The sequence below is a fragment of the Phyllostomus discolor genome, chromosome 2 (genome assembly GCF_004126475.2).
Source record: "Phyllostomus discolor isolate MPI-MPIP mPhyDis1 chromosome 2, mPhyDis1.pri.v3, whole genome shotgun sequence".
In the NCBI taxonomy this organism is placed as follows: Eukaryota; Metazoa; Chordata; class Mammalia; order Chiroptera; family Phyllostomidae; genus Phyllostomus; species Phyllostomus discolor.
Genome location: NC_040904.2, coordinates 26,391,394 through 26,404,467, shown reverse-complemented (window position 1 = coordinate 26,404,467; position 13,074 = coordinate 26,391,394). Strand labels below are relative to the sequence as shown.

Sequence of the window (13,074 nt, the reverse complement as noted above, 5' to 3'; positions counted from 1 at the left end):
GCTATAGGTTTTTTCCTAGGTAAATTGTTATTATAATGTGTAATTTAAGCAGATATTTTACTAGTAGATTTCAGTACTCGATTAATACTTGATTTTTTAGAACTTATCAAAATAATACATGCTTAATTTAATAACTTAAATGATACAAATATATGTAGATAAAAAAGTATGACCCCCTTTTCTCCCTATTTATTCCCCAGTAGTTTAGTGTATATCCTTTCGTACCTTTTCATCTGTTCAATGTCTTTGTATATCTTTTGGCCTTATTTATGGAATATCTTGTAACACAATTTTCATATTTCGATGTAGTCATCTTTTTTTTTTTGTTGGCATCTGGTTTTCTTAACTTGCTTTTCATTCTTACAACTGTTTTGATTAGATGCACATTTTCCTTTAAATGGAAAGTATATGAAGTCATAAAATGGTAACTACATTTAGAAGCTTAAAATGTTTCATTCTATTTTATACTCATTTTATAATCTGCATCTGAAAAGTCTTTTATTATTTAAAATTTAAGACTTTTGTGTGTTTTATGTCTCCTTAACATGGTGACACATCAAGAATTAGTAAGCTGCGTGGGCTGGACTACTGCTGAAGAACTGTATTCATGCAGTGATGATCACCAAATAGTGAAGTGGAACTTGTTAACCAGTGAAACAAGTCAAATAGTAAAGCTCCCGGATGATATTTACCCAATAGATCTTCACTGGTTTCCAAAAAGTTTAGGCACAAAGAAACAAACTCAGGCAGAAAGTTTTGTCCTCACAAGTTCTGATGGTAAGTTTTTGATGTTACTTGCTCTTCTTTGTATTCAAAAGACATCATGTTAATTTGACTTTTATGCTTGGAGCTGTTTTACAAACTGGTATTTGTGGATCTGTTTGCCTTCATCCACACATTTTGTCCATTTTCTGTTTTGTCAATTGATTTGTGTACAATACAAGCTATAAAACTATTGTCATGAAGGAATGTGAATTAAACTGGTATATCATGGGGTTGAATATGAGCCTTTGGCTTTATTTTTTCTGTGCTCTTGTACTAGTTATTAAGCTGTTACGAGTTTGGGTTTATAATTTCTTCAAATTTAACTTCATGACATAACTACACTAAAAGTAAGGACACAACACATACCCATTTAGTAAGCTATCTTTATTTTCTAGTACATGCTGATTTCTACAGAGTTGGAGATTTATTTAACTTGATCATAGCTTTATTACTGGTACATAAAAAAGCATGATTTTCTACTTTTTAAGGGAATATTTTAATTTTTTTAGAAATGACTTGAATTGTTGGCCCTTGATGGTATGGCTCAGTGGACTGAGCGCCGGCCTGTGAACCAACGACTCGCCAGTTCGATTCCCAGTCAGGGCACATGCCTGGGTTGTGGGCCAGGTCCCCAGTAAGGGGTGTGTGAGAGGCAACCACACATTGATGTTTCTCTTCCTCTCTTTCTCCTCCCTTTCCCTTTCTGAAAATAAATAAATAAAAGTAAAATAAATAATCTGAATTGTTATTGTCTGTATGACACTTTACCCACTATGTCAATTAAGAGTACATTCATCAAAAGTAATAGAAAGTCACTCAGTTAACACTTACGCACAGATGTAGTTTTTTGGTTCACTTAGCTCCAGGGATAGATCTTTAAGCACAGCTGCATCAGGCCCCTGTTCTTACCGTGTCTTAGATAGGCTGCCCCTACCAAGTGAGCATCATCGCAGCCCACAGCCCAAGTCTTATTGTACTAGAAAAGAAATATCAGCAGAGTGCTTCTCCCTAAATATTTCTTGCAGGCAAGTAGTAGAGAGGGTGGTGGGAGATCATGGGGTCACTTGCCCATCACTTAGTAAATTACTTTGGTCAGGGGAGGGGACACTGATTGAGCACAGCAAGCTTCAGGCCGCTGTGGAAAGGGAAGCAAAGAGAAGAGGGTTTTTGTAACCAGAACGGAGAAGGGACGTTATGGCAGACAAGCACATCAGCTCCATGACTTTCACAGACAGAACTTATTATAGTGCCTGGTGCTTAGAAGCTCGAACCACAGCTAGAATTCAGTTTGCCTCAGATGATAAAGCATTGGCTTAATAAAAATACTTTTAATTTTTACTTAATTTCACATTCACAGAAAAGTTGCAAGAGTTGTGCGAGTAACTTTTCCATATCCTTAATCTAAATTTACTAATTGTTAACATTTTGTTTCATGTTCTTTATCATTGGTTCTCTCTCTCTGCCCACTCCCCCACATTTGAAAGTAACTTATAGACATGCCCTTTAACTGTAAATACTTTAATGTATTTCCTAAGAATAAGAATTTTCTGTTATATAACCACAATAGATTGATCAAAATCAAGAAATTTAGCATTGGTTCAATAGTATTATCTATCTAATCTATAGTTCATATTAAAATTTTAACAATTGTCCTAATAATGTCTTCTATAGAAATTTGTTTTTTCTGGTGCTGAGTGACACATTGCTTTTATTATGGTTCTCTAGCCTCCTTTAATCTGGAGCAACTCCTTAATGTTTCTTTTTTAATCTTGACAGCTTTGAAGAATACAGTCCTGTTATTTTTGTAGAAAAGTTCCTCAATTTGTGTTTGGTGGCTGTTTCCTCATGATTAGATGTAGTTTACACTTTTTTAGCATCAATACTTAGGGTATCATATTGGGAGATTCATGATGCTGGTTTGACCCATTTTTAGTGATCTTAACTTTGATTAATTCAAAAGGCCTATTCACTAAGTCAATCTACTATAGTTACTACTTTTCTCTTTTAATAAATAATTTGTGAAATACCACTTTCAGACCATTTAAAAATATTCTTTTCCTCCTCCTCAAACTTCCTCCCACTATCTTAGCATCTATTGATGATTCTTGGCTGAGTTATTACTAAGATGGTTGCCAGTTGGTAATTTTTAAAAACTTCATAATTCTTTCCACATTGTTTAGTTGGTTTTCTGCTGCAAGGTAGAGCCTCCCATCTCCCCGCTATTTATTTATTTGTTTGCTTACGTCATTTAGATTCATAGATTCTTATTTTATTTCTTGAGTATACTGTTACCATTATTTTTTAATTTTGACGTTAACATTGTCCCAGATTTGGCCATTGGGAGCCCTGTTAAGCCAGCTCAAAAATTTGTGTTTTTTGGCAGGGTAGGGTATGTGTCTTCATCATTTCTGAAGCACTTCTTTGCTGGCACAAGGTGTTCTAGGCTCATATTGCACTTTTCCAGTCCCAGCACCCAAATCTTATTGTTTTTTGGGGGGGGGGGGTGCTTAATGGTATTTAAAAACTAAGATGAGAGTGCTAGATGTACTCATTTCAAAGGAGTGTGTATACTTCCAGGCCCTTTCAGAGGACTGAGCTAAGAATTACAAATATAAATGAATATTTAAAAACATATCTACACCTGTTTCTTTCTCTTCCTTCCTCCCTTTCTTCCTTCCATTTTTTTTTTCATGCTAACAACCATGAGTTAATTCTGATGCCACCAGTTCTAATTCAATACCACAAGGTTAATTCTAGTGTCTTTTTCTCCATGTTTGAAAACCGTGAGAAAGCCTGGCTTTCATTATTCCCCATATACAGGGTCTGGCAGAAGTAATACCTGCTTGAGTGTGGTTGGTAGGGTAATAATATGGGTATAACAACTTGAAGTTTTAATTTGAACAGTTCACCTAAAATGTTATATGGTGTGCTTGAGTGTGATATTGTTATGTTACAGAATTACATGCTTATGATTTTGTAATAAAAGGTTTTGTAATAAAAAAAGTGTTACTTGTGCTGGACCCTGTATTTAGTCATTTGCTCAATACTACAATACACAGTAGGTTGTTTCAGAGTTGCCAACCCATACTACTGAAAAAATTAATTCAAATTCATTATTTGTCTCCTGTTGTTTTCTTTACACTGAGGCTATAGAGTCAAAGGCCTGTGTTCAAAAGTTACTTGCATTTCCCCTGCTTACGTGCTATGTCATTCATTTAAAATACAGTTAAGTATGTTTGTTTCTGTTTGTTTTTCATTTAAGGTTTTCCTCTCTTCCATTCTTGTTGATTTGATTATTTTTTGTGTATGTTAAACATTAACGTGGGTGGTTCCACAAAGTCAAAATTGTATTAAAAAATATACTTACTCAGAGCAGTATTACTGCCCTCACCCACCCAATCCCATACATCTTGTTTCTATTTAGCTACCTCCAGGTAGCTAATCTTTTTGGTTCTGGTTTATTCTTCCTGGATTTCTTTTGACAGAAATAAACAAATGCATGTATATTTTCTCATTTCACCTTTTTAAAATAAGTTACACAGCAGATGGCATATCATATATTTTCTTTGCATTTTCGTTATTAAACTCAACAGTATGACAATTGAATTTTATCTGCTAAATATGAATAGTAAATCTAATTAGTTTTGATAATTCCTGTTGTCTGAGTGTTCCCTAAATTATTAAGATTACTTAATTACTTAACTAAAGAATAATTGCTTGGGTCTTTATTTCACATTGGCTTTAGATAAAACACTTTCTGATAGGAAAAAAAGTCTAAAAAATTTAATTTAAAAGATAAATCTGCAAGATTAAATAAGAGAACATACATTATGACTCTTGAGAAACTAGAATGTTTAATTTTATTTTGGGGCGTACTGTATAAAAAAGCAGATAAGGTAACACGCCGCAGCTAGTTGTGGGGAGGAGAGAGAACCAGAGCAGAGCAGTTGAGTATTTTCTCCTGGGCCAGGGTGAGGAGTGTCTGGGGTCTGATGAAACAGAAGGGAAAGGACGATAGATCAAAGGAAAGAAGTGGAAGGGTAAGACAAACCAGCATCCAGAAATGAAAAAGAAACGTTCAAGTGGAGAAGAAAGTGGATGACATTAGGAGGTGGTCGAGGAGTTTCCTGCCAGTTAAAGATCTGAGGTGTTGGAGATACCAGCACCATATTCTGTGTTAACCCAATACTTTAATTTAAAAAAAAACCCAACCTATTATTCTGGTTTTCAAAACAGCCCATATAACACGAGATCTACCCTCTTAACACATTTGTATGGGATCATGCAGCATAGTTAACCACTAAAATAATGTTGTACCATAGATTTCTAGGGCTTTTTCAATTTGTGTGATGTTGACCTTATACTTTAAAAATAAATTCTCTTCAAGATTTAATTCATTGTCTAAGAGGTTTTCTAGTTGCCACCAACTTTCTCCTCTTAAGTTTTCCACCTTTACCCTGTCAGACAAGATTACAGTTTTTGAGTTTGTCCATCCCCCTCCCTCTTCTGTGGTCATACTGGTGATGTTCAGAAGACATCCTTGGGTTTGGGGCAGGTCCTGCACATAAAGCAGCCCTTTGCCAAGTATTCTGTCTGACCAGTAATTCTCTCTTCAATATTATTTCCTTTTTTTGAACATTTCATGCAATTGTATTCCACTTTATAGAGGAGACATTCTGTAACAATGTGTTAAAAATTTACATTTTAAAAAGAATTGAATTATTTAAAATGCATTAGGGGAGCTGCTATGTTAAGGAATTCTGGTATAAGATCTTGTAAAGCCAGAAAACACTCCTTAAATTATGTTTAGTGAAAGCATATGTTTATGTTATGTTTGATACTTTCCTACATTGTATTAGATATCTTACAATAACCCCTATATTCTCTTACTAGTTAGTACATCCATTTTAAAACCCACTTTAAAAAGAATTTGTGTATTTATTTTTTTTATCAGAAGTTAGCAGTTACTGATCTCTGTGGCTTTTTGCAACCATCTGCCAAAACATTTCTGCTATTAAGCATTCTGCAAAAGTGTTCATGTGCCCTTTTTTCCTAACACCCTATTCCAAGCCTTCTTAGGTTTCCATGGACATTTCTTAAGGCATTTCTAATTTTAAAAAATGTGTTTCATATAACTTTAATCTACTCCCTCTGTTCTTTCTTTTTATAACATTTTCCTCTTTCTAGTTTATCTGCAATAACAAGAGATTAATTTTATACCCCAGAATTTAAATACCCATGTTTTTATCCAAATTATTCATTGTTTAATAAATAATCATATTGGTTATATTATCTTTCCAACCCCACCCCTAGCAAATAATTGGAAATAAATTAGTTGATCTCTAGTTTTGGGCTTGCACTTTTAAAAAGTTATAGAAAATCTGGGGAGAAGAAGAACCAAAAGAGTTAAAAATGAGTGATTATCAGTTTTAAATATCTGATATATGTAACATATTTATGCTTTACCCTGGGGTATGCTATTCAAGCAATTTATAATAATCAGCCAATATGCAAAGGCCAAAGATTTATTAAGTGCCAAATCTATGCAAAGAGCCTGACCCTAGTTATCCCAATATACTGTATTTTGCCATGTATAATGCTCACTTTTTTGCCTAAATTTTTGAGGGAAAAATAAGGATGCACATTATTATACATGTGTATAAGGATTACATACCATGGATACAATAATGGGTATAATAATCCATGTATAATGTGCACAAAAACATGGGTGCACATTATACATGGGAGCACATACATGGCAAAATGTGGTACATCTTTTGTGAGGCCATAAGAAGCACAAATAATTTTACCACTTGTTAGAAAGTCAGTATTTGGTATTTTATAATAAGAAATATTGACCAAAACACATTTTTGAAATATGGAATAGATTAAAAGGCAATTTTGGACCCTTCATTTCTAGTTTAAGAGTTTGGATAATTTCTTTGGTGACGGATTTATTCATTATATCCAGTAATTGTGTAGTATGTGGATATTCTGTGCTAGGCAATATGCTAACATTTAGTGAAACAGACCTGATTAAGTAAATAATGGCCACAGGATTAGCTTTCCATGTATTATATGTCATCTTTAGTTTCCTCTCTTGAGATTTCCTCCCTTGTATGTTGTCTGTAATTTTAAGTTGGTATCATAAAGAGAATGGTACCACAGTTTAATTCAAAGTAATTGTTACATTGAAAAATGACCCAGAGGTAATTATAAAATTAAAAGGAAGGTGTGGGGAAAAGTAGATGGTGTCGGTGGTGTTAGTGGGTGGTTGGATCAAAGGAAAGGGTAGATTATCGTTGAAGTGCTAGAAAATGAATGAGAAAGAAAACAATCAAAGCAGTCCATTTAAAAAATGTATTTATTTTTAGTTACTGGGTATGGTTGCTGAGTTGGTTAAATTTAACAAATGCTGATTATGTAAAAGCATATTGCAAATAAAAAATATGACTAAGACATGGCCCCATGCCCTGAAACGAATCACAGCCCAATAAAAAATGATGCAACAGAGCTACAAACAATGTACACTGTGTAAAAAAGAGGGAAAGACTTTGTTGGTGGGAGTGGATAGGTGGTCAGTGAAAGAACCACAGTGTGCTAGGTGTTAAATGTTTTAAAACTATCTGTATTAGATTCTCCAGAGAAATGTTTTAAAGCCATCTTAAGCATCTGACTTAAATATATTTTTAATGAATAGTTACTATTAAGCCAGATCTTGAAAGCCTTAAGTTAAAAATGAATGGAAACAAAATAAATCTTCTGAGGTAAAATTAGTTAGGCAGCCATGTTATTCTACTGCCCTGCCCAAAATTATAGGTGTATACACAAGTTTATATAGGAGGTTTGTTTACAAGGTATCCAGCCATATAATGTAAAAAATAGAGACATTTATTGAAGAAGATACAGATACAAGAAACATTTTACACAGGATAATGATGCCTCAGTCCCCTTCAAAGTAGGCACCTTGAGACCTCGCACATTTCTCCCAGTTGCCATCAGCTGCCCATCCTATATTCCTGAATCTCATTGTCGATCTGAAATCTCTTTCCTTTTAAAGGTGATTTTAGCTTTGGGAAAAGCCAGAAGTTGCAGGGCACCAAATCTGGGCTGTAGGGGGTCTGAGTCACCTGGGTGATTTGATATTTTGCCAAAAAACTGCACAAGACGTGATGCATGAGTGGGCACATTGTTTTGATAAAGCTGCCAATCACCAGTTGCCCATAGATGAGGCCTTCTGAATCATCCAAGTAGTTTCTGCAGAGGAATGTTGAAGCTTAATGTAAAACTTGATGCAGATTCATTGCTCTACTCAGTCATTTTGAATGTGATAATCACACAGTACACATGCTCACTCAATGGCATCTACTGCCCCCACTGACTAGCACAGTGAAGTCATTATTGTTCATCCATGCATATTCCAGTCCACTCTCCTTGGCTGCCGGGTTAGATCGATGTTGTGTAGATCGATGTTGTGTAAACCGTTCTTGTTATATTAACAATGGCTGGACTTGTTCTGGACAGACCTCATATGTATTGATTTGGGTAACATTTTTAATTTCATTGCACTTAATTTACCTAATAACACAATCTATGTGTTACTAGACTTCAAGATCATTCAAAATCACACTAATCTTTTCTCAGATTCCTGTAATACTTACTCTTTGCACAGTTGATTTATCCCCTTGACATCTCTTATATACTTTGTTTCTGTACTTTAAAGATGCAGTTTGTTAACTTTTTCCCTGAAGATGGGGTTAGGCAAAAGTAGGTATACAGTTGCGGGTACATGAAACACAGTTTATTCTTGTACTATTAGTTATTAATAATTGTATTTTTTCATACAAACAACTGTAACTTACTTTTGGCTCACTCTCTGTGAACTTTTTGGGTTGGGAACCAGATAGCCTACCTGGTGCCTGCCACAATATAACATCATATAAGGCAAGTATTTTAAAATGTGGGATCATTAATTGTTAAATTAACTAAACAAGGAGGCCATTAGACTGAGGTGACTCTAATGCTATCAGTCCACATGTGCAAACCAAAGTCTAAGCCTATAAATGCCTCAAGTTTACGTAACTGAAACCGAAGGACAACGAAACATGAACAGCCAACTAGGCTTTAAGCTATAGTCAGTAATTTCCTTACTGGGCTTCTGCCTTTTGCCTATAAAAGCCTCTCTCTGAGCTCCTATCAGGGGAGCGCTCCTAACCACTTCTGCTTTGGTGCTCTAATTAGAATCAATTTTTGCTCATAGAAACTCTTAAAATTTTAAAATATGCCTCAGTTTATCTTTTAAAACCGTTTCACTATCTTGGTTCCTCTCCTTTACACCTTCTCCTGCTTTTCAATCCCCTGTAAAAATGCAAGCCTACAAAAATGCTTAAATAGAAGGCTTTCTTGACATTTCTTTGCATTCCTTTTGGCCATATCGAGGCAAGTTTTATTGTCCCTCTGAATTATCATAGCATCATTTACGTATTTTCTCTTATACCACTTGTTTCAAGGTTTTATAATTTTGTTTTTGTGCCTGTTTTCCAATAGATTGTGTGTTCCTTGAGAGTAAGAATACTTATATTTGTTGCCCTTTTGTCTCTAGTGGCTAGCACTCTGCTAACTAGTCCAGTAGTTGATAGTCAACAGATGTTTGTTGATTGAACAAATTCATTTAATAAAATAGATTTCTCAAGTATAATTTCTTTCAGGTAAATTTCATCTGATTTCTAAGTTAGGAAGAGTGGAAAAAAGTGTAGAAGCTCACTGTGGAGCAGTACTTGCAGGAAGATGGAATTATGAAGGAACGGCATTGGTTACAGGTAAGTTGTCTGCAAAAATAACAGGTTAAATGAATTTTTTGAAAGAAAAATTTTCAAAGGAAGAAAATATTTTCTTAGAAACCATCTTTCACTAACAGTAAATAATTGGCAGTAATGATCCAGGCTGCTATATAATGTTATAATTGAGAATGTCATATATTACTAGTTTTTTAAAATATATTTGATTGATTATGCCATTACAGTTGTCCCATATTTTCCTCTCCTTTATTCCCCTCCGCTCTGCAACCCCCCTGCTACCAGCATTTCCCCCACCTTAGTTCATGTACATGGTTTGCATATTTAAGTTCTTTGGCTTCTCCATTTCATATACTGTTCTTAACCTTCCCCTGTCTATTTTGTACCAACCATTTGTGCTTCTTATTCCCTGCACCTCATTCTCCTTTCTTCTCTTCCCCACCTGTAACCCTCCATGTGATCTCCATTTCTGTGATTCTCTTCTTGTTCTAGTTGCTTAGTTTTTTGTGTGTGTGTGTTTTTTTTAGGTTCAGTTGTTGATAGTTATGAGATTGTTGTCATTTTATTGTTCATATTTTTGATGATCTTCTTTTTCTTAGATAAATCCCTTTAATATTGCATGTAATAAGGGCTTGGTGATGATGAACTCCTTTAACTTTACCTTATCTGGGAAGTACTTTATCTGTCCTTCTATTCTAAATGATAGCTTTGCTGGATAGAGTATTCTTGGATGTAAGTCTTTGCCTTTCATGACTTTGAATACTTCTTTCCAACCCCTTCTTGCCTGTAGTTTCTTTTGAGAAATCAGCTGATAGTCTTATGGGAACTTCTTTTTAGGTAACTGTCTCCTTTTCTCTTGTTGCTTTGAAGATTCTCTTTATCTTTTTCCCCCCAAATTTTATTTATTTATTTTTGGAGAGAGGAAAAGAGAAGGAGAAAGAGAGGGAGAAAAACATCAATGTGTGGCTGCCTTCTGCATGCCCCCCACTGGGGACCTAGCTCGCAACCCAGGCATGTGCCTTGACAGGGAATCAAACCGGCAACACCTCGGTTCACAGGCTGGCACTCAATCTACCTAGCCACGCCAGCCAGGGCATCTCTTCTTATGTTTAACCTTGGGTAATGTAATTATGATGTGCCTTAGTGTGTGCTTCCTTGGGTCCAACTTCTTTGGGATTCTCTGAGTTTTCTAGACTTACATGTCTATTTCCTTCACTAGATGAGGAAAGTTTTCGTTCATTATTTTTTCAAATAAGTTTTCCATTTCTTGCTCTTCCTGTACTCCTTTTGGCACCCCTATGATTTGGATGTTGGAATGTTTAAAGTTGTCCTTAAGTTTCCTAAGCCTCTTCTCATTTTTTTGAATTCTTGTTTCTTCATTCTGTTGTGGCTGAATGTTTATTTCTTCCTTCTGCTCCGAATTGTTGATTTGAGTCCGTTTCCTTCTTTTCACTGTTGGTTCCCTGTATATTTTTCTTTATTTCACTTTTCATAGCCTTCATTTCTTCCTCTATTTTGCAACCTTACTCAACCATTTCTGTGAGCATCCTGGTTACCAGTGTTTTGAACTCTGCATCTGATAGATTGGCTGTGTCTTCATCACTTAGTTCTATTTTTTGAGCTTTGATCTGTTCTTTCATTTGGTCATTTGGGCCATACTTTTTTGTCTCTGCAAAGCCCTGCATTGTGGTACTATATGTGGAGGAGGAGTCCCGGAGGGAATAGTGCTGCTTGGGGGCTCTGGCCAGCTTTCAGTCACTTCCCCCAGTACCCACAAGCAAATTGGCCCCTTCTGGTGCTGATTCCAGGGTGGGTGGGTTTGTGTATGTTCTAGGACCCCTTGGTTCTCTGCAATGGACTCTCCCGTGAGGTTGAGAGTTCCTCTTGCCACCACAATGCCCACAGGTTTTTCCAGTCAGGTTTTGAAGCTTAATTTCTCGCGCTGGAACCCTGGGTTTCATGGTCTGTCTTGCTCCCCAGATGTTCCTCCTAGTTTACTGGCACAAACGTGGGACTGCCTTGTCCGCTAGCTGCCACCTTGCCCGGCTGGTCCTCCAGCCATTGCCTGGCCCTGCGTCCTCTCCTCCTCTCTTACCAATCTGAATGAATGTTTCTTCTTTAACTCATTGGTTGTCAGACTCAATACAGGTTGATTTTCTGGCAGTTCTGGTTATTTTTGGTTTTTCAATTTGTTGTTGTTCTTCTTTTGGTTGTGTGAGGAGGCAAAGTGTATCTACGTACAACTCCATGTTAGCTGGAAGTCTTATTACTAATTTTCCTACATGACTTATGGAGAATATTCTGTCAAAAATACTTTTGAAATGCTCAAGTAGAATGTAAATAAAAATTATAATTCCTTTTTTCCTAAAAATTATAATTCTTTAAAATTTTAAAAGTCAAAATATTCCCATTTAACTGACCATTACCCTCTTCTATCTCTTTCCCATCTCCTGCCCTACTGCAGGGATTCTCTTCTTCACCTATTGTAGTAGTTATCTATTGTTTTATAACAAATTACCTACAAAGTTAGTGACTTAAGATAGTATACCCGTATTACCTTACAGTTTCTGTGAGACAGGGAACAGTTTAACTGGGTGGTTCTGTCCCAGACTTTTAAGAAGTTAGGCAGGGCTGCCATCATATGAAAGCTTGACTGGGACTGAAGGATCTGTTTCCAAGAGAGCTTACTCACGTGGCTGTTGGCCAGAGTTCTTAGTTCCTCTGTTGGCGGAGGCCTTAGCTCCTCACCACATGGGCCTCTCCATAGAGCTGCTCGCGTGTTCTAACAGTAAGATAGCTGGCTTCTCCCCACGTGAGCGATCCATGAGAGAACAAGATAGAAGCTGCACTGTATTTTATGACCCACCCTCAGAAGTTGTACTCCATCATTTCTACCATTCTATTATCAGCAAGTCACTAAGTATAGCCCACACTGAAGGAAGGAGAAATTAAATTCCACCTCTTCAGAGGAGGAACAACAAACAATTTGTGGATATGTTTTAAAATCACCACACCATCCCCCGGGCCTTCTGTCAGACTTTTCTCAGTGAGTTGTCATTTTCTCTTACTTGTTTCTTCAACTTCTCCTTTTTCAGTGGTTTCTTTTTCAGTGCATGAGGGTGTTCAGATGTCATCCATTTTGAAAGTTGAGAAGAAAGAAGTAAAAATCCTTTGTTAACCAATAACTCTCTCTAGCTACAACTTCCTCTTTCTTTTTAACCCTTCAGGCAAACTGTTTAAAAAAGTAGTCTACTGCTTCATCTGTTTAGCCCCCAGGTCATTGGAATTCAGCTGTAACTTCATCTTATTGCACTGAAAGTACTTTTCTTAGAATTCTAGGATGGAGATTTCAGTGAAAATGAAGGCATTATTTCAATTATGTACTCATAAGCCTTCTAATATTAAAAAGTAACAATTTTTATTATGGAAGGATACTTTGATAAAATTTCAATTAAATCTTACAGTTATGAAGCACTATTATTTAATTAGAATGAATTTTGACCAAATTTTAAAT

At 35.9% G+C, this 13,074-nt stretch overlaps 1 protein-coding gene across 1 annotated transcript in view; it reads left to right on the top strand.

Moving 5' to 3' along the window:
* IFT80 (intraflagellar transport 80) overlaps positions 1-13,074 on the top strand; it is a 107,570-nt gene that overhangs the window by 13,211 nt on the left and 81,285 nt on the right. The window contains exons 3-4 of the mRNA XM_028504881.2: positions 556-777; positions 9,474-9,584. Coding sequence (XP_028360682.1) covers positions 556-777; positions 9,474-9,584 — 333 coding nt within the window. The remainder of the gene's footprint in view (positions 1-555; positions 778-9,473; positions 9,585-13,074) is intronic.